Here is a 19,239-nt window from a genome sequence, read left to right as displayed (position 1 = left end):
ACGGACCACTTTTGCTTTTGTTACGATTAATTAGCACGACGAATTCAGATCGAGTCAAATACAATGCAATGAAAAATGACAAACTATGTATACGAATAATTTATATTATTGGCAATTTTCATTATGTTGTGGTCAATTGTTACAATAATAAGAGTAGAAATATTTTATTACGATGATGGGAATATAAAATTACTTATTTGGTTGATACGATATAAAGCTAAGATACTGTCATTTTGACAATTCATTTAAGGATCAAATACAAACACGTAAATTTTTTGACAAATTTGAATAACACACTTAAATACCCATAAATTTCTGAATTAAATTTTATGTGCAATTACGATAGACAAATTAGTAGGGAAGAAAGTAATAATTAGAACAAATAATTAATTAAATATGTTTGAATAATAAACAATAATAACTAAGAAGTATTATTTTAATTAGGATGATTCCAGTTGTTCCAGCTCTTCAATATTTTCAGCGTCAAGTTTTTTAATGTTTACCTTGAAATGTGCTTGAATATAGTTCAAAATTTGTCGGCTCTTTCCACTGTCCACCAAGTTAATAGCTAGGCCCATTTTTCCAAAGCGTCCAGTACGCCCAATTCGATGCAAGTAAGTTTCACAATCTGGTTGGAAATTGACGTCGGTGGGAATGTCATAATTCACAACTAGTGACACTTGTTCGACATCGATACCTAAAAAATAAAGAGCACTGTTAGTCAAATGCAAATTATTTTGTTGCGCGAATTATTACCTCGAGCCAGGACATTTGTGGTTATGAGAATTTTTTCTCGAGACTCTCGAAATCTTGTGAGCACGGCAATACGCTGCGTAACATCCAAGTCTCCAGAAAGAAGTGCCACAGAGTGACCATCTTGTGTAAGTTTCTGTGAAAGCCATGCAGCTGTTCGCCGAGTCTATCATCGTATTAGAAAAAAGGAACATTATCATAGAGTATTTATGTATGTGTATATATGAATGATCACAGTAATACCTGACAAAATATGATCGCTCCACCGATTGTAATCGCTCCATAAATGTTTGCAATAGCTCGATACTTGTCATCTTGATTCTTGCAGTCAATGTAAAACTGCTTAATGTTGTCCAGACTTTCTTCCTCTTTGCGAAGTTTCATCACAGTGGCATCAGGTATCAAATTTTCAGCGAAACGCATCACTTCATCATCGTATGTGGCAGAAAACAACATCATCTGACAAGATTTAGGCAGCTTCCTGTTATAAATATTAGTTAGAGTTGGTTGAATTTCTATATAGTTAACCCCAATTAACGACATGGTGGCATTGCACAATACCTGTGGACCTTAATGCTTTGGTCACCGTAGCCTTGGGTCGCAATCATGACGTCAGCCTCGTCCAAAACAAATGCTTTGATTTTGGCCAGGTCAAAAACTCGAGATCGAAATGCCCAATCAGTCACTTTTCCAGGAGTTCCAATAATAATGTGATCCCGAATCTTTTCACCATGTGGAACTGTTTGTTTAATTATACATGTAATTGATACAATTTGGACTGGGTAAAATCGTAAAATCCATTCAAATTTTATATATGCATGAAATAGCTTACCCTGTTCTTGCTTAACAGCAAATATTACTGAAATTTCTGGGCAAAACTTTCCCATTGTCTTGAGTACTTCACCAGTTTGAATTGCCAACTCATAAGTTGGAGAGAGACAGAGAACTTGTGGGTAATGTTCATTAGGATCTACCCGGCTCAACATGGCAAGAACAAATGCAGCCGTCTTCCCAGTTCCAGATTGAGATTGTGCAATCAAATTCATCGGCCTATTTTTAAAATAAAAATGATTCTTTTATAACATATATTCATATATTTCTTAGCGTCTCACAGTAGTGAACCGGAAATTGCCAACCCAGTCATGTCGACGTATGTATGAGTACTCACTGTTTCGACAAAAGGAGAGGAAGAGCCGCTTCTTGGATTTTCGACGGACTATTGAATCCCATGGCGTAAACCCCTTTCAACAATTCTGGTCGCCTACCCGAGTAAATTTAGAACCCAACTCATTAAATCAAGGTTTAAATCCCTGTACAAATCATGATTTCTTACAAGTTGAGCTCTTCAAATGTTTTTGCCGAATAGAGTGGAGAACTTGGATCTTTTCGAATAACTTCCAACTTTTGCTGTGATGTTTCGACAAGACGAGTACGTAAAATCTTTTGAATAATTGACTGCTCAGCCGGTGTGACTTTGTCGTCGTCTTCCTTCGTCGTTGCTGCTGGGCTTGCCACTTGTCCATTGCTGTCGCCGGCTCCAGACCCTCTAGTCGTGCTCTGCTGGATTTTTAAACTGTTGACCTGAAAAAATTGTTATCGAAATTAATGAGATTTTGGAAATCTATTCCTGTACTAAATTACTAACTAAATTACTCAAGTACATACCTGAGTCGTCAAAATTTGTTCCTGCTCTTCCGCTGCATCCGCCCAACTGGATATTCCACTGGCTGCCATCTTCTATAATACAAATATAAATTAATACAAATACAATTACATCCACACAAAACAAAATCCACATGCTATTCAAATTCAAAATCGTATCAATGTGAGTGATGTCATAGTTTGATTTGATTACTCACTCTCTCCTGTGCTCTCAAATTGAACAATGTGTCGAAACTAGACACAGAAAATGAGGAGGCGAAGGGTGGTGTCAAAATATCAGCTATTTTATGATTTTATTATAATAACGGCGGAGTTTTAGGTAGTTGAATAATCAAACTCGCGAAATGGTTTGGTGCTTAACTTTGAGTTTGGTAGGGCAGCGGCAAGCGTGGGGCGAGAGGATTTCTGTTCCGATATTGTGCAACTGAATGAATGCAAAAATTATGAATGCAAAAATTATGAACTATATAATTATAATTATGCAAATATTTGCGGATGAAGTTAAATAAAGTAGGTGAAAGTATTTAACAGTGATTTGCGTTTGCGAAGTTAGAAATTAAATGCGTTTATTTTTTTATCTAGTTTTCTTCTGAGATGAGATCAATTGCATGAAACTCGCATGCATTACTTCCAATTCGTAATTAGAATTAGGAATGAACATTCCAACGTTAAGTGTAATGAATTTTTTTCAAGTTTTTTAAAAAAAGCTTAAATTAAAAGGATTTTAGGCAAATGTTTGAGATAAATAAATAGTGTAAAAACTGGACCGTTCCATGCGTCATATTATATATGTGTTCATACGTTAAAAAGTTTCATTTGCAATTTAAAGATAGCCTCGACTTGATCCTGAGGTCAAATTATGGTCACGATCACCTCTCAGCCGCAAGGCGAGCTGCATGTCTTTGGGCATTATTGTGACTCGTCTGGCGTGGATCGCACAGATGTTGACATCGCTAAAGAGCTCGGATAAGTAAGCCTCACTCGCAACCTGTAAAAATTTAATAGAGTCAAACAATATTTAGATTTCCAACATTTGTGTATAGAAAACAATTTCATGTTTCACGTGCATTTATTTGTGTACCTGCAGAGCTTCGATGGCAGCTGACTGATACCTCAGGGGATCTTTGTGGGGGTTGGTGGCAAGTGTAATTTCCCTCACGAGGCGTTGAAAAGGTAGCTTTCGGATTAACAGTTCGGTCGACTTTTGATACTGACGGATTTCTCGGAGGGCAACAGTTCCAGGCCTGAAATTAAAATAATTCACATAAATTTTTCGTACTACAAATCATCTTCCTTTCGCGAGTATTACTTGTAGCGGCGCTTCACTTTGTTTCCCCTGTTGGATATAGTTGCTAGTTTCTTCGCAGGCACGTAACCCGTCGACTTGCTAAACGCTAGTCCACTCGTGGACTTCCTCGCCGTCTGCTTACTTGAGAAACGCAAATTGGTCTTCTTGGTCCGCTGCAGGGCTTGCTGTTCCCTTTCTGAGGGGGGCAGAGTGCCTGAGTGGTTGGCAGATGGCTGGCCATTGTCACCATATTCCATGTTTCTCACTGGTCGAGGGTTCTTCCGAGGAACTTTTCTGACCATAATTCTCTTTAAAAATAACAAACAGCAAGGTCAAGAATGTGTAGTTATAAAATGCGAGCTGGCAAATAATTGGTCGGCAGAGTGGAAAGACTAAAGACTTGAAAAGTTGGGACCGAAGTGAGCCAGAAGCAGAGACAGTATGTACATATGTATATTAATATGCCTATAAATAAGATGCCACAAAGATCAATTGCTCTGAAATTTTCGAGACATCACACGATTTCCATATTTCGATCAGCTTCATGTTACAGCAGGAGCAATCATAAAAATATTCAGAGCTGCACTTTCGATAACTATTTAGATGTGGCCGAAGAAGTGGATAATAAATACTACTAATGCATATTTACTATTTAGTATGCAGATAATAAATGCATATTCGTAAAATGTAAATGAGTCAGGAAATATGCAGGATAGGGACATGCAACCTCTGCATTAATCCTAAGTCATGTCATTTTTCTGAGTTTGAGTTTTCACTCTCCATCCGAAAATGCATGAAGCTATTGGTTTACGAAATTGTCGTTTATCCGTCATCATTTCCAGCGCTCTGCGAATTGTCATTGTTCACCCGGGCATCAGCAGAGAGAAACATCTCCTTGGTCACAGAAGCCAAACACAAACCCGGAGCACATGATTGATGCCAGCTTATGAGAGTCTACACTATGTGCACACATGTACATACCGACATTACAATCACATAAAATAATATATGTAGGTTCATTTATATTCTCTATTGTTCCTTCAGTTACCGATCATCACAGTAGCATCATGGTAAGCAGCAGCATAACTAATGTACTTAATATGCGAAACTAAATATTTGATTGCAATCGGACAGTTGTTGTCTCGGTCTCGACCCGCAGTGGCGTCCACGAGTGAAACTTCTGGAGGAAGCAGCAATGAAGGGAAACTTCCCAAGTTGGGAGAGTTCTTGGACAAGAAGGATTTTTTGGGAGCTCTGACGCTACTTGAGGTACGTTCCCTTGAGGATCATGTCATGATAATTCCAACCTGCGGATCTATCCTCTTTTTCTCCCACCAGTTTCAACGATCCTCCAGCCAAGCGTCGGACGCGAAGGGGCTGGCCTCCCTCGTCGCCTATTGTTGCTTCCACCTGGGCGACTACAAGCGAGCCTTGGAAGAGTACCAAAGTTTGTTGAAGGAGCCGAAGAAGGGGCTGGACGACCCCACGCTGTGGCTCAACATTGCCTGCTGCCTCTTTTCCATGGGGATGTACGTGGAAGCGAACGAGGCGGCGGTGAAGGGGACGCCCTCCCCCCTCAAAAATAGGCTGTCCTTCCATCTCGCCCACAAGCTGGGCAACGAGGACGCCGTCATTGCGAATCACGCCAAGTTGGAGGAATTGTTGGAAAACCAACTCTCTCTCGCATCCATGCACTACTTGCGACAAGACTACCAAAAGTGAGACGCCAAAAAGCTCACAAAATTGTATGCCATTTTCTAGAGAGCGAATGTTTTCATGAAATATTTTCCTCCGTTCCAGCTCGATCGACATTTACAAAAGAATACTTCTCGATAACAGGTTGTCTTTTTGTTATGGATTATGTTGTAGATTTTGACGCTTTTTTGCACGCTTTTCCACTTTAATTTATATTCCCTTCTCATGATACGACACCCTCATAGCTTTGCCAAACTTGACAACGATGCAACTGGGGTGACATCGCATTTGGTGGATCTAATCGTGTCCACGTCTTCCGCAGAGGAAGTCCATTTTGTTCAAGCGCTTCTCCAAATCCCGAGGTTCTCGCACCCATGCTCATAATTTGCACATGTATTTATCACCACAAACACATGCCCATACAAGTGGTAGGTAACTTGCAACTAACGTTTTGATGCTGTCAGAGAGTACATCGCCCTGAACGTGTACGTCGCTTTGTGTTACCACCGACTCGAGTACTTTGACGTGTCTCAGGAAGTCTTGGCCGTCTACTTGCAAGCGTTTCCGGGCTCTGCGATCGCCCTCAATTTGCGAGCATGCAACACGTTTCGTCTCTACACGGGGGCAGCGGCTGAAAAGGACTTGAAACCTCTCCTCAACTTAATGGTATACTTCATAGTTCACACTTTGGAGTAAATAAAAATCTTCTATAGTTCAGAGTTTACTGAAAAATAAACGATTGCGTGTTTTGCTATGTTTAAAGAACCAAGAAGACCAAACCAAGAACGGGATGTTCTCCAGTGCCTATGACTTAATTCGTCACAATCTCGTCGTGTTTCGAGGTGGGCAAGGTGCCCTGCAGATCCTGCCCAAATTGGTGGACGTCATCCCAGAAGCTCGCTTCAATCTCATCATTTACTACTTGCAACAGGTATATTTTTTTCTCGTTAAACTGTTGGTCACCTCATCACTTTCTGAGCAGATCAATCTAAGAAATCCATGTTTTGTCACAGGACGACGTGACCAATGCATCCACGCTGATCAAAGGAACCAAAATAAAGGGAACTCCGGAAAAAATCCTCTACGCCATCGTCAACCTCTTGCTCAGCTATGAGACTGGAAACGTACGCTTAAAAATGAGGAAATTATCACTTGTGCTCATGTATAATTATGATAAATATTTTGCAGAGAGAATACTTGCAAACTGCTCAGAGTACGTTCAACCAAGTGGGGTCGAGTGAGAATGAGCATGATTCCGTGTTCGGTCGCCTCTGCATGGCTTCCGCACACTTCCTCTCCAGGTGAATATCTATGATACGTTGTGCAAAATAGTTCGTCTTTTAAAAAGTTGGACAAAATTTCCCGTAGGAACTTTGACCACGCCTCCCTCTACATGAACTCTGTCCGCCAACACTACTACAACGACGACACCTTTAACTTCAACTATGCTCAAGTGAATAGATGAACAAAAAAAACACAGCATATTTTTTACATACGAGTACTATTTGGTCTTTGACTAACTAATCCTAATTGGTATGAATGAATCTATATAGGCGAAGGGGATGCTGAATCAGTACCAAGAAGTTGAGGAATTGCTGACCATGATTCAGAGTGAAAAGATTCGCAACGACTTCACCTACATGCAGTGGCTGGCTCGAGCGTGTGAGTTCTTCATGTTTTTGCAAAATAATATGTCATAAATCGAATCATGTTCAACCTCGAACGCAGACATAATGAACAAGAAGCCACGACTTGCTTGGGAGTTGCACGAAAGGATGGAAACCTCGCCGGAATCTTTTCGTCTTTTACAAGTAAACTATTATAAAAACGGAGCCATGGCATATGACTTGCTTAATTTGCTGAGAAAGTAAAGTTGCTCCATGTTGTTATTTTTGCAGTTGATCGCCAACGAGTGCTACAGATTGGGACAGTTTTACTACGCAGCGAAAGCATTTGATTTGCTGGAGAGGTACGAGCCCTCGACGGAACATTGGGAAGGGAAGAGGGGAGCCATTATTGGAGTCTTTCAACTCATCATTGCAGGACATGAACCAAAGTAAATGAATAAACAATTCAAAGTAACAAGGAAAATTTTTAATAAATTTTGTTGTATTTATTTTGCACCTGCTCCTTGCAGAGAATCCCTGCATGACATCATCGCCCTGTTGAGAAACTCGTCCAAGCCGAATGCGGAAAAAATCCTGGGCGTCATTAAGAAATGGGCGAAAGAGAACAGGATAAATCTTTAAAGTTTAAAGCCGCTATACATCTATAAGTTATCAATGATACGTTTGCATTGCTGTTAAAAGTGATCACAATTATGTAAACGTAAAATAAATGTGTACATATTTATTTTCCTTTTACACCACGTCATCCAGTTTCATACTATTCCATACATTTAACTGAGCTGTATATGTAGCGAATAAACAATGCAAATCTGATATTGCGAATTTCCGGTGCATTTGTGAATTCCGAGTACCGACAAACTCGGGAAACGAATTCGTACCATACGACGACATCAGCCGTGGTTTGGTTGGGAGCAGTAAGTATTTCCTGGGTACACGTGCACTGGCATTTATGTAACTAATAAAATCCATACGACAAATAAATAAAAAGTGCCTACATATTTTTCTGAAAGAGAAATCAAACAATAATAATTAACTACCCTTTGTTTATTCGGTAATAATAATACTACACAGAAAACGAGTAAGTATAAACTAATGAATCATACTACGACGAATATCGTCCCTCTTCTCCACGCCGTCATTCCTCCACCAAGAATGAACAACACCATAATTTTGCTAGCCACCGAAGTGAATTGGTTCGACAAGAAGACTTAGGAACGAGAGGAAGAAGAACACAAATTATTACGAGGGCATCAGGAACTACTAGTAATACGTAAGGTACCAAATTTTATTCTGATGGACTTTTGCCCATCCTGTCGTACAAACGGAGTGGGTCTTTATTTTATTTATAAATATGCAAATCTACCGGCTAGCTATATAGATTAGTATATATGGAGGGTTTAGATTAGGTAAAAAGGAGTTGTAAATTACAAGAGTGCAGTGGTTTGGAGAAGGATAAATAGAAGTACGGGCAAAGTTTATCGCGTCGGAGGATATTTGATAAGGAATCGATGGGGCCTATTGACCTCATAATTCACTCGTCGATGGTGAAAATCCATAAAAGCATTGTGAGTCATTGTAGGTTGCCCAAGAAAGAAGGAAGGCGTGCATTGTGGGCGAGACGAGAATTAATGTGTCTCAGTCTGTATCTCACTCACCACTTTCCTGCTGGATAGGATGTCAATCAATGAATTTATGTGCTTTTTTGTGCATGCATATTGAAGAATATTGAAGAATGGTTGGTCTCGAGTTTCTCAGTCAGTTAGTACAACATGCATGGATGTCTTGCTGCACTCGACACACGATAAGAGGAATTAATGTTATTAAGTAGTCTATACTTGAAGTGAGTTAGTTATGTGCTGTGCGAATGGAGCTAAACTCACGAGAAACCCTAGTCTCAGCACAAGGTACTTCAGGAGGCCGTAGGTTTAAGCTCCACCCGCACAGTACATAACTCGTTCACTTTATGTATAATTAAATACAGTGTCATGTTGCAGGTTTTTTCCAAGTTTTTTCCAAGTCGTGCTAATGAGAGGTTAGCACAATGCAGTGATTAAATAAAATCAGATTTTACGGACCTACCTTCGTATTAAATTACATAAACCACTCTGTGTTCTGCACATTCAGGTCAAATCTACTTTTTGTGGTATAATTATACGAGCTAATTTGAGACCAGACGTCTTGTCTGACTTTCTCCAGTTGCGGATTTCTCTCAAGTCAGCAAGCTTTTCTTGACACGTTTGAAAAAGCATTTATGTCCAGTTCGCGTATTTGGGTGTGAAATCAAGTCCCTATTTCTTGCCACATCATCAGTAACACATCATTTACATTCTTCGGTTTGTCACAGTAAGTCACATTTTCTGCAAATTGCATGCAACTGGAATTGCATACACATAAGTAGATTAGATATATTTTTGTTTTGTTTCTACAGCTCTGTGAGAATGGACGCTTTCAAGGAAGGATGGTTCACTGAGCTGAGTCCCATGTGGGAGGGACAGGCTTTCTCAATGGAGGTCACCTCGGTATTGTACCAAGGTCAATCAAAGTTCCAAGACGTTGCTGTTCTCGACACGTGAGAAATTTATGCTAAAATACATATGTACTTATTTGTATCAACTGACTTTACTCGAATCTTTTTGTCCCACGCAGTAAAACATACGGTAAAGCGTTGGCACTTGATGGGGCGATCCAATGCACGGAGAAAGATGAATTTTCTTACCAAGAAATGATGTCCTTTCTGCCCCTCACTTGTCATCCTAATCCGAAATCAGTCCTCATCATTGGAGGTGGCGACGGAGGAGTGGCCCGAGAAGTGAGCAAGTTTCCTACCGTGGAAAAAATTGTGCAATGCGAGATTGACGAAACGGTGGTGGAAGTGTCCAAGAAATATTTGCCTTTCATGGCGAAAGGGTTCGAAAGCCCCAAATTGACCCTGAACATTGGAGACGGGTTCAAGTTCATGGGCGAGCACGAAGATGAATTCGATGTCATAATCACAGATTCTTCAGATCCGATCGGTATGCACAAAACATGAAGTGTAGCGTCCACCCAAAAGAATTGGAGCGAATTATCACCGTTGATATTAATTCTTCTGATTAGGTCCAGCGGAAAGTTTGTTTGGAGAGAAGTACTACCGACTCTGTGATAAAGCGTTGCGACCGGGAGGGATAATTTGTTCGCAGGGGGAGAACATGTGGTATCACGCCCCCATCATTAGGTCCATGATGGACTTTTGCAAAGGGATCTTCCCCGTGGTTTCCTACGCCTACACCTGCATCCCCACCTACCCCGGGGGACAGATTGGCTTTCTCCTCTGTAGTAAAAATGAGGTACTTATTATCGACATGTCTTTTGTTTTACAACAAAAAATAGCTGTTTTTAAACTCATCCAATTCTAGGAGACAAAGTTCGAGCAGCCCCTGCGAACTTTTGGCGAGGCAGAATTGGAGAATTTCAACCTGCGTTATTACACTGGAGAGATACACAAATCAGCCTTCATTCTTCCCAGATTTGCTGTGAAGGCGCTGACCGGACCCGTCCAATAATGACAACGACTCCAATATCCAGCAGCCACAGAGCAGCCCCCCCCCAGACACACAGATAGCCTTGGGACCATGATATACAAAGTTTAAAACATCACAATAATAATATATATGTGACTATGCTACTATTCTTTATTTTCTAGTGTCGCATGATAATGTCACATACATAGTAAATATATATTAAAGTAATAAAGAGGAGCAAGATAAGTCGTCATCAAGTTTTGTTTAATAGTCATCATTTTTGGATATATAATATATAATATGATATTTAATTAATTTTTAATATAGTTTGGATATCTGTGTAGTTATCCTCTTCTCGTTTTTTTCTTAAATCGAGCTCACTCACCGAACGTTCGAGCCATCCATCCATCCATCCATCCGCCCACCCATAATTATCATCAATTACACTCAATAAAATTGTTTGACAATTTCAACGACTTTTCTTTCGCTCGCTGCCGCCGCTGTGCAAAACTCTTGTAAGGAATTCATTCTCTCTTTGCGATAACCAGATATATCCCACACAAAACGACATCCATAGAAGAATTGATAACCGTCCATACTCAGTATTATAAGGAAATTATATGTGTACGTCAAAATGCTAATTTATGGAACATTCAGCAGTAACTCAGCAGCGTAGATAGTTTGTTGTCAGATTTGTATAATGGATTCACCATCATGTCTCATAATTAAAACAGTAAGAATAATATTTTCAATTGCTTAAAGTATTCCTCTTTTATATGTCGTTATGAATAGTAAATTAACATTCTTTTAAAAATTTAAATCTTTTTAAAACCAAAAAATTAAATGAACCCGCGTAACGTCATAAATCGTAGTAAATAGTGTAACGATAAAATTTCATTAACAGGTAAAAGTCTTCTTAAAATGCTAACAAAAAATTGATGGATTGATGATAATAGAATTTTTGTAAGGATTGAAGAGTCGATCTTCTCTCTTAACTAATAACACCAAAACAAAAAATTATAGATATCGTACTCATCTAATAATAACAAGAACAAAACCAATCTTGACATGATAATCGTAAAACATAATATTTACGTATTGTTACTGAACACTCAAAGAGTTGCTTTCTTTCCTTCGCAGACGCGTGGACATGAAAAGAGATAGAAATCATACTGCGCTTTGAATAGACATACATACGCACACGTTAGATACTTTAGATTTGGATTGATTGATTGAGGATAAAAGTGACACTTTCTCAAAGTGGCAAGTGGCGAATCCGAAAGTAGAATAACCGACATAGAATTTGTTACAGACAGATTCACAATATTGTGTAGTTACATTAATTCAGATATAGATTAGATATATTTATAGTATAGACGCAAGCCATTCTGTTCAGGAATCGGACATTGACGGATTTTTTTAACGGCGAATAAATTGAAAAGTCCACCATACTCTTTCGCCAACGACTTACACACACCACACGCTATAAACCACACATACCACGCGAACGACGGTTGTTGGTGCGGTTCAATTCACTCATTCCAGTTTGTACCTTGAAGAATGGCAGTTGTGTTTGCCATATCGTCTCTTAAAGCATATTTGTAATTTTTACTCTTTTTTTATAACCTTACTTAAATATCCACTATTGTTGTTTTGGTTTGGTTCTCTCCGTCTCTTCTCTCTTTCCGCATCGTCTCAATAATTAATTAGCCATCATTGTCTAATTACAATAATTGTTTCTTTCTCAACTATGTACTACACATGTAGCTATCCATCTCCACCACCTACATGTACATATGACATTACGTAATAAACTATGTTTGGATGAGTTTCATACTAGTCTAGTACAGTGTTAAAACCCTCACCATTAAGCAATATTATTATATATGTATTATGTAGCTATGTATGTATCTAGATTTTGTCTGCAAATGTTGTCCAACGCAGTGGCAGTACGTTCCATTTCTCGCCTCTACATACTTCTCTTCTTGGTGAAAATCATTGCACGTATTATTATGACGAAATAATGCATCAAGGTCACCTAGAAAAATTCGTCTGACTTTTCCTTCCTCTACAAATCCAAGATTGGTCAAGTCCCCGCAACTCTTATATTTAATATGTATGCACCTACTCGACCAACTAATAAGAATTATACCCATCTCCAGACTACATATATATTAAATCTGCTACAAACTAACTACCGGCGATAAGGTTTTGATTCACTGTCTCGTTTTCGGCTGGTTGAACTAGAGCTTGGAATTTGGAAAACGACGAAAGTTTCTATTTATAAGTAACGTATTGTATTGTGGGCGTAAGGCTTAGATAATGTATTCAATATGACAAATAAAAACTGACCACCTATGATTAGTGGAAATTTTGACAAGTTTATAGATGGTATTTTCCTCTGGTGGTGGTGCATGGTCGACAATCAATGGAAAACTAGAAACGTTTCAAATAAATGAACCAAGGGTGTCCAACATTTTTCAGTCCTGCTTCAAATATTGGACAGGTTCGGACATTGTCAAGTGCTCGTCGTCATCAACCATTAACGACAAAATCAGAGAAATTCGCCTCTTATTAAATTATTATCATCCTCATCATTGCATCTCCTCAAGTTTTAGCCTCACATTTTAGCCTACCTCGACCATCCCGATCCACCACTGAACCGTCCCTGTCTAACTAAATACTTCTCGTATATTTATCTCTATGTTAAACTGGACCACCAAAGACAGCAAGAAAATGGTCATGATTTACGTATGCTGTGCTGCTGTACAATCATTATTAAGCTGCTCGGAAAGTGAAATACTCTTCAACTCAGCTTTTCTTGCAGGATACCAGCCGGGTATTTTTTATCAGTATAATACATAATATCTCTAGCACAGATAATTGTTTGCTGACAGTGAACATTAAAAATGAGCCTCTGCTACTAACACCAGTCTATTGAATAATTAAATAGCACCATCAATAGAATACGTTGTATGTATTTATGTAATTACATCCTCACTCTCGTGTAGTAATTGAATTGAAACCTTCTCGTGGCTTCAAATGAATAATATACATGATTAACATGATCTGCTGAGATTGTGGAAACTCGAACCAATAAATTACTCTCTCCCTCCCTCCCAGTAGTCCTATTATTATTATGAGAACGAAGAGTCTGTACTTGTATACCTACTAAATATATATATATATATATGTATGTATGTAACATCTACTCTTTTCACGTACGTCATTGTCGTCATAATATAACCCTATTAAAATGGATCGCTCCCCAAGAAAGGAGAAATCTATCGACATATGAAAGTGTGAAGTGTCCAGTGTTGATTCAAAGGAGACGATTTTGTTTGTGTGAAGAAGAGGAAGAGTGGGACTCGTTCTTCTTTACATGTTATATTTCATGAAGGGTTGTTTGTCTCTGGACCATCCTGCAGGTGGTTGTGTAGGTGGACCGGGATTTGGTGGACCTTGATGACCTTGTGGAGCTGGTCCGTCTGTTCCGGCCCAAGCCATAAATCCAGAGTCTGGACCTGCTTGTTGTGTCCCACCCCCAGGCGCTGGTCCAGCATTGCCATGTCCAAAACCGGCAGAGGGATGATTAAAGCTCTGCAATCAATACGATTAAGTTGTGAGTGATCAAATCATATTTGAAAGACAATTTGTCCCCCATGTGTCAAACCTGAGGTCCTTCATTGCCTTGCTGTCCTCCTTGAATGTTCCCAACAAGACCCCATCCAGCCTGATTGAGAGCAGCTGCCACAATTGCAGGATTTACAGGCATTCCTAAGTTAACAAATTATCAAATTAAACTAGCTAATGCTACAAATGGCCAGAGGAAAAATAATATAGAAAAATAAAAAAAAAATAAAAAAAATGAGGAGCTGACCATGCATACCGAGGTTAAGAGCACCTAGCCCCATGGGATTGTTCATCCCTTGACCCTGTCCAGTCCCTCCAGCTCCTCCACCCAGTCCTAATGTTTGAAGGTTTGGCATTTCCATCCCACCACGCCCACCGCTCCATCCACCGCCACCTCCTCCTCCGTAATGCCCGTAGCCACCACCCATTTTACCCCCGTCTCTGGGTGGCATTCCTATATACAAATGTATTAATCAGCACTTAAATAGTATGTATATGTTATGTACATATCCAAGGTATTCATGGAGCGAACCTCTGTATGGATTAGGGTAATGTTGACCTCCTTGGTTTCTAGAAGGGTCAGATTTTGGGGCAGCTGTTTGGGAACAGAAGCAAAAAAGCATATGTAGACTTCAATTTTGATTAACTTACTCTTAGCTAATACTTATCAACTCATGTTTTATGACCACTCGATTCTTACCATTGGAAACTGTAATACATAAAAAGTATTTAGACATTAGAATAGTCCACCGACCAAATTCGCTTAAATAATATAGGCTACTTTACATACCATGGACGGACACCCCTTTAACAATGTGGTCCTCCCCACACAAACTCTGAAATTGTTAAATGATGGCGAGGAATTTAAGGCGTTTGAAGATAATTAGGGTAAAATATATTAGGAAGGCCATTCAGTACCTGAGCAACATCCGCTTCAAGAAAGGTCACAAATGCAAACGCTCGGAAAGGCTTCGGAATAAAAACATCTGCATAAATCAAAAGGAGGTTTTAATAAAACATGTAATTACACAACACACCAATAAATACCATACGCAGATTACCTGTCACTTCGCCAAATTTTGTAAAGTACTCTCGCAAGTCCTCGGCAGAAATGTCTTCTGTGCATCTTCCTACAAACGTGTAAAAATAATAAGACATGAACATACCAGCTTATTTATATATTTATTTACATATTATGTAGCATTCGATCGAACATATACTCGGACGAATAATCATAATAAATTAACAATTTGTTTACCTACAAACACCTTTGCAGGAACATGCGCCTGTTGCGACTCCTTAAATGAGTAAAAATCAATTCAATATAATCGGTAGTATAATTAAATATACGACATATGGATACAATAGAGACTTAGAGATTCCTTGTACTCTGACTGTAGACTGTACTGTGGACTCTAGATGATGACGTCATCAGCTTTTTGTACTAATTCTACAGTCTACAGTAGACAAATTGAAACACGGGCTCAGTTTGTACTACTGTGGAAAATCAAGCGTTGGCAAGTAGGATATCTCTTGAACGCCTCAATATAATCTAACGCCGTTTTCGCTATTTCGCTACTAATTTTTGACCCTAGGTCGATTTCGAAAATGGGCTCCCTGAGGTCAAGGTCAAGGTCACCTTGGCATGAAGTAAACGCAAAGTTCTACCTTAATTTTCATATGCGGTGTCATTTTAAAGGAAATTTCACCGAGAATTCATTGTCGTCAATACTTTTGACCTCCGACCAACCCATGACCGAGAGGACGAGGTCAAAGGTCAAAATTTAATTGTCGAATGTTTTAGACTTCGGCTTGGGCGAGAATTTCAGAAATCGATACAGTTTTAACATACGAAGACCCCGTGACCACGTCAAAGGTCAAAAATGTTGAATTTTTATTTGGACCGTTGCAGTCGTGTTTAGTTTGAGGTGGGGAGTTCATAAATCACTATCATTTCGGCTTACATCAGCCTGGTGACTGTTGCAAACGAGGTCAAAGGTCAAAAATGTCGAATTTGTAGTTTTGAACATTTTATACACACTTTGTGGGAGGGGGTTCATTTCGTATATCATGAGTTGATTTGTCTCAATTTTTGACGCATCTATTTCGCGGAGTTTCACAATACAATTTTTCAGAGTACAATATAATGGAAATTCTCTAGGTCTTTTGAATTTTGTACTAATTTTTGTATTGTACTGTAGTCACAGTACAGTACAAGTAAAAATACAAAAAATCTCTAAGTCTCTAATGCTGAACTTACCTTGGAATTGGGAATTTTAACATCACACCACCGCCCCTCAATCAAGTGCCTTAAATTGTTAATCAATCGAATTATGATCCGTCAGTTGAGTTGCTAGTGGCTCGACTGAATTTACAAAAGTAAAACTAACCTTTGAGACAACACCCGCAACTGAGACTCATAGTTCCCAAACCGGATGAAGCCGAAACCCTTGGACTAAAAAATACATTAAATTAAACGACATTATAAATTATAATTAAATTGGCATTGCATTTATTTACCTGGCCAGACTTGGGATCTTTCTTAACTTGTGCCATCTATAAAAAATACCGTTTCAATTAATATCTCTCTATCCCCTGTAAAGACGAGGGGTGGCTGACGACGACAATAGCGATTCGAAATAAAATGATATTGTCCAAAGGAAACCTAAACTTTGACCATAGATGTTAAACTATAACTATAACTTAAACTACAACTATATGTTAAACTATAACTATAACTATCAAAACTTACCAGAACTTCCCCAAAGGGCTCGAAATATTCTCGTAACTGCTGTTCGGTCGTTTTCCATGGCAGACCGAGCACTATTAAATCCGAACATTTGCTTTTACTTGAAGTATTCTCGAAGCGCTTCGCTTTGGCAGTGGAGTTTTCCAAGTAGTCGTCTGATTTCCGTTTATTTTCTAAAAAGAAGAACAGAAATTTATACACCATTCATAATCTGGTTGAGTGAACCTAACCGCTACCCAGACCAGAGTGCAGAGGTCAAAGAGTAGCAGCACAGGCTATCCGTATGATTACGTATTAAATATAGTACCTTTCGGAAAGACGCAGTATAAGACAAGATTTCCCCACCCGTTCTCCGGAGGATGAAAACGACCATCTACTAAACGAACGCCGCGAATTCCTCCAGATTCTGGATTGCGAAATTTGAGCCCGGAGGTACTTGGGAATTGGGCGGATAATGTGGAGAGAAGAAGTGATCCGTCCTATTTAAGGAGCAAAATAACAATAAATAAATCGGTAAACTACTCTGTCAACGCTAAAGCAATGTTAATTACTTCTTCGGTCGGAACTTCTATGGGCTCTTCACCCTCGTCCTCTGCAACCTTGTCAAAGAAAAAAGATTTGAATGAATTTTTGTCGTTGGTTGGTGAATTAAATTGTATCAAAACGTTTTACTGGGAATATTAAAAAAAAGTCATATAATCTTACTTGAATGTAGGTCGTCATTTCAAGGATTTTTGATTGTAGAAATCACAAAGTCTCACAGATAAGTACACCCTTCACCCTTATTTCTGTTCAATTACACTTGGTGAATAAACCACTATATATCGAACAAGAAAAAGTCACAGATAATACCCACCCTCCATTTTAATCAAGGCTTTATCATTCAAGTCTTTCATACAAGACATTCTTCTATGCCGCTTCTTCTATCGCCGTTGTCGCCAACAAATCACATAAACAGCACCCCTTGTAGCAATTGATTTGAAATTAATTAAATGACCGACCAGCAGTGGTTACAAACAGCACAATGACAGCGACAACTGGCAACGATAACTGACCGTTCTCCTCTCTCGTTTTCTTCAATCTTGTATTTCTTCTCTCAAATTAAGGACATCGCTTGGCTTTTTTGACACAATTAATTATCCTATACTCTTGAAGCAATCAGCAGTTATTTTAAACGGATAGGCCAGTGTTCGTTCCTTGCATATAATATTATATGATTGATATATGATTGAAATGTTGTTTTAAAAAAAGAAGAGGTGGTTGATTGATAATTTTTCTCGTCGCCTTCATTCATTTCCCATTCATCCGCAGAAGGTGATACTAATTATTAGTTTCTTCGTTTCGCCAAGGGCACATTTAACCTAACCTAGCACACACTTTTATTCAATCAAACAGACAAACTATTCCAGTCGCTGTAAAGTTAAAGAACACAAACTGGGGTTAAATTATTGAGTCAAGTGTTTTTATTAAGAAGTCAGATTGTTTGGTTACCTCTCTTCGTGTGGAGTAATTTTCCTCAGCCACTGCAAGCAGGCCATAGTGCTGCTTCGGTGGGGGGGCCCTTGACACACTCGACACTCATCCACACGACGACGACTGCTTTCACTCTCACCTCACATCCAGGCCCCAGGACGAGCGATGTAAGTAAAGAAAAGAGAGCTCTCAGCAGATCGACATCAACACACTGTCCGAGAACTCGTCAGCGCCCCTCGGCCCCAAAATCCGCACCTCGCTCCGTCCCCCCAACCACAAAACTCGCCCAGCATCAATTACTTAGCGCCTAGCACGACTCAATGTAAACCAGTACTTGTCAATTTGTTATTCCTCGTTGCAATCTACAAATGTCGTAACTTGCATGAATTTGTTTTGGTCCCAATAAAAACACTACAAGCATTAATAAGATGGGTATAAGTGCGGTGAAAGTATTTCTAGGTATTTTCCAAGTGTCGAAGATTGTCACTTTTAGATTATAAGACTTTTAGCCATGTGCATACATAATTTGGAGGCTGTGTGTGTCGATAAGCTGGGTGGTGAATCCCTCGACGTTAGGCTCTCAACTTTTCGACATCCTCTGTCGGTCTCCAACCAAACTGGGGTTGGGTTTACTCCAGCAGCTTTTCTCTAAATAAACGGGGAGAAACAGGATGTAACGAAGAGGCGAAATCGTGATGCGATTACACTCCTAAATTTTGAATTGCATATATTTAGGTTAGGGTATTATTATCCCGATGATACACCCACTATTCTACGGTCCCAGCACATTAGTGATTCTCAAACTAAGCAATAAGAAATGTGTTCAAATCCCTCTCGAGACTATTCATTTACTGATTT

At 39.2% G+C, this 19,239-nt stretch overlaps 5 protein-coding genes across 12 annotated transcripts; 2 read left to right on the top strand and 3 right to left on the bottom strand.

The window, feature by feature from the left end:
• Positions 1–99: 99 nt before the first annotated feature.
• Positions 100–2,781, bottom strand: LOC110852456 (ATP-dependent RNA helicase DDX19A). Its single transcript, XM_022100532.2, has 9 exons — positions 2,613–2,781; positions 2,419–2,490; positions 2,087–2,334; positions 1,922–2,014; positions 1,586–1,803; positions 1,315–1,492; positions 997–1,234; positions 757–919; positions 100–697 (listed from the first exon to the last, which is right to left on the bottom strand). The coding sequence occupies exons 2-9, from the start codon at positions 2,485–2,487 to the stop codon at positions 441–443; spliced, it is 1,464 nt and encodes a 487-aa protein (XP_021956224.1). The 5' UTR covers positions 2,488–2,490; positions 2,613–2,781; the 3' UTR covers positions 100–440.
• A 168-nt stretch (positions 2,782–2,949) lies between these two features.
• On the bottom strand, positions 2,950–4,146 carry LOC110852460 (histone H3.3-like type 2). The gene is made up of 3 exons (XM_022100539.2): positions 3,725–4,146; positions 3,497–3,659; positions 2,950–3,403 (listed from the first exon to the last, which is right to left on the bottom strand). Exons 1-3 carry the CDS (start codon positions 4,003–4,005, stop codon positions 3,239–3,241), a joined length of 609 nt encoding a protein of 202 aa, XP_021956231.1. The 5' UTR covers positions 4,006–4,146; the 3' UTR covers positions 2,950–3,238.
• A 481-nt stretch (positions 4,147–4,627) lies between these two features.
• LOC110852658 (intraflagellar transport protein 56) lies at positions 4,628–7,761 on the top strand. 2 transcript variants are annotated; one of them, XM_035853756.1, is made up of 14 exons: positions 4,628–4,773; positions 4,838–4,972; positions 5,042–5,421; positions 5,504–5,542; positions 5,644–5,760; positions 5,863–6,064; positions 6,162–6,329; positions 6,412–6,522; positions 6,587–6,699; positions 6,767–6,851; positions 6,952–7,060; positions 7,127–7,209; positions 7,297–7,454; positions 7,536–7,761. In XM_035853756.1, exons 1-14 carry the CDS (start codon positions 4,675–4,677, stop codon positions 7,645–7,647), a joined length of 1,911 nt encoding a protein of 636 aa, XP_035709649.1. In that variant the 5' UTR covers positions 4,628–4,674; the 3' UTR covers positions 7,648–7,761. The 2 variants fall into 2 exon arrangements, with proteins under 2 accessions (XP_035709649.1, XP_035709650.1); XM_035853757.1 differs by lacking the exon at positions 5,644–5,760 and having other exon boundaries at positions 4,631–4,773.
• A 185-nt stretch (positions 7,762–7,946) lies between these two features.
• LOC110852458 (spermidine synthase) lies at positions 7,947–10,779 on the top strand. 5 transcript variants are annotated; one of them, XM_035853760.1, is made up of 7 exons: positions 7,947–8,296; positions 9,021–9,058; positions 9,151–9,369; positions 9,455–9,595; positions 9,673–10,040; positions 10,123–10,352; positions 10,422–10,779. In XM_035853760.1, the coding sequence occupies exons 4-7, from the start codon at positions 9,465–9,467 to the stop codon at positions 10,566–10,568; spliced, it is 876 nt and encodes a 291-aa protein (XP_035709653.1). In that variant the 5' UTR covers positions 7,947–8,296; positions 9,021–9,058; positions 9,151–9,369; positions 9,455–9,464; the 3' UTR covers positions 10,569–10,779. The 5 variants fall into 5 exon arrangements, with proteins under 5 accessions (XP_035709653.1, XP_021956228.1, XP_035709652.1 ...); XM_022100536.2 differs by lacking the exon at positions 9,021–9,058 and having other exon boundaries at positions 9,223–9,369; XM_035853759.1 differs by having other exon boundaries at positions 9,021–9,369.
• LOC110852457 (TAR DNA-binding protein 43) lies at positions 10,774–18,924 on the bottom strand. Of its 3 annotated transcripts, XM_022100534.2 has the most exons (18): positions 18,400–18,924; positions 17,765–18,320; positions 17,614–17,696; positions 17,460–17,507; positions 17,216–17,387; positions 16,912–17,081; positions 16,680–16,715; positions 16,550–16,614; positions 16,420–16,468; positions 15,418–15,457; positions 15,221–15,289; positions 15,078–15,145; positions 14,950–14,995; positions 14,860–14,868; positions 14,692–14,754; positions 14,407–14,613; positions 14,200–14,303; positions 10,774–14,126 (listed from the first exon to the last, which is right to left on the bottom strand). In XM_022100534.2, the coding sequence occupies exons 3-18, from the start codon at positions 17,629–17,631 to the stop codon at positions 13,905–13,907; spliced, it is 1,386 nt and encodes a 461-aa protein (XP_021956226.1). In that variant the 5' UTR covers positions 17,632–17,696; positions 17,765–18,320; positions 18,400–18,924; the 3' UTR covers positions 10,774–13,904. The 3 variants fall into 3 exon arrangements, with proteins under 3 accessions (XP_021956226.1, XP_021956225.1, XP_021956227.1); XM_022100533.2 differs by having other exon boundaries at positions 17,614–18,320; positions 18,400–18,922; XM_022100535.2 differs by having other exon boundaries at positions 14,416–14,613; positions 17,614–18,320; positions 18,400–18,908.
• Positions 18,925–19,239: the final 315 nt, after the last annotated feature.

The sequence above is a fragment of the Folsomia candida genome, unplaced genomic scaffold (genome assembly GCF_002217175.1).
Source record: "Folsomia candida strain VU population unplaced genomic scaffold, ASM221717v1 Fcan01_Sc007, whole genome shotgun sequence".
NCBI lineage: Eukaryota > Metazoa > Arthropoda > Collembola > Entomobryomorpha > Isotomidae > Folsomia > Folsomia candida.
Note: the sequence above shows the minus strand (reverse complement) of the source record. Positions and strands in the feature narration are given on the sequence as shown.

Coding starts and splice junctions, on each gene's coding strand:
- LOC110852458 (XM_022100536.2), top strand. CDS start 9,465: ATGGACGCTTTCAAGGAAGGATGGTTCACTGAGCTGAGTCCCATGTGG. Junction 9,596..9,672: donor GACGTTGCTGTTCTCGACAC/GTGAGAAATTTA, acceptor TGTCCCACGCAG/TAAAACATACGGTAAAGCGT. Junction 10,041..10,122: donor AGATTCTTCAGATCCGATCG/GTATGCACAAAA, acceptor TCTTCTGATTAG/GTCCAGCGGAAAGTTTGTTT.
- LOC110852658 (XM_035853756.1), top strand. CDS start 4,675: ATGTACATACCGACATTACAATCACATAAAATAATATATGTAGGTTCA. Junction 5,422..5,503: donor TTGCGACAAGACTACCAAAA/GTGAGACGCCAA, acceptor CCTCCGTTCCAG/CTCGATCGACATTTACAAAA. Junction 5,761..5,862: donor GCGCTTCTCCAAATCCCGAG/GTTCTCGCACCC, acceptor TGATGCTGTCAG/AGAGTACATCGCCCTGAACG.
- LOC110852456 (XM_022100532.2), bottom strand. CDS start 2,487: ATGGCAGCCAGTGGAATATCCAGTTGGGCGGATGCAGCGGAAGAGCAG. Junction 1,235..1,314: donor CAAAGCATTAAGGTCCACAG/GTATTGTGCAAT, acceptor TATTTATAACAG/GAAGCTGCCTAAATCTTGTC. Junction 698..756: donor CACAAATGTCCTGGCTCGAG/GTAATAATTCGC, acceptor TTTATTTTTTAG/GTATCGATGTCGAACAAGTG.
- LOC110852457 (XM_022100534.2), bottom strand. Junction 17,082..17,215: donor ATACTGCGTCTTTCCGAAAG/GTACTATATTTA, acceptor TCTTCTTTTTAG/AAAATAAACGGAAATCAGAC. Junction 16,615..16,679: donor AAGATCCCAAGTCTGGCCAG/GTAAATAAATGC, acceptor TGTATTTTTTAG/TCCAAGGGTTTCGGCTTCAT.
- LOC110852460 (XM_022100539.2), bottom strand. CDS start 4,005: ATGGTCAGAAAAGTTCCTCGGAAGAACCCTCGACCAGTGAGAAACATG. Junction 3,660..3,724: donor AAAGTGAAGCGCCGCTACAA/GTAATACTCGCG, acceptor TTTTAATTTCAG/GCCTGGAACTGTTGCCCTCC. Junction 3,404..3,496: donor CTGCCATCGAAGCTCTGCAG/GTACACAAATAA, acceptor AAATTTTTACAG/GTTGCGAGTGAGGCTTACTT.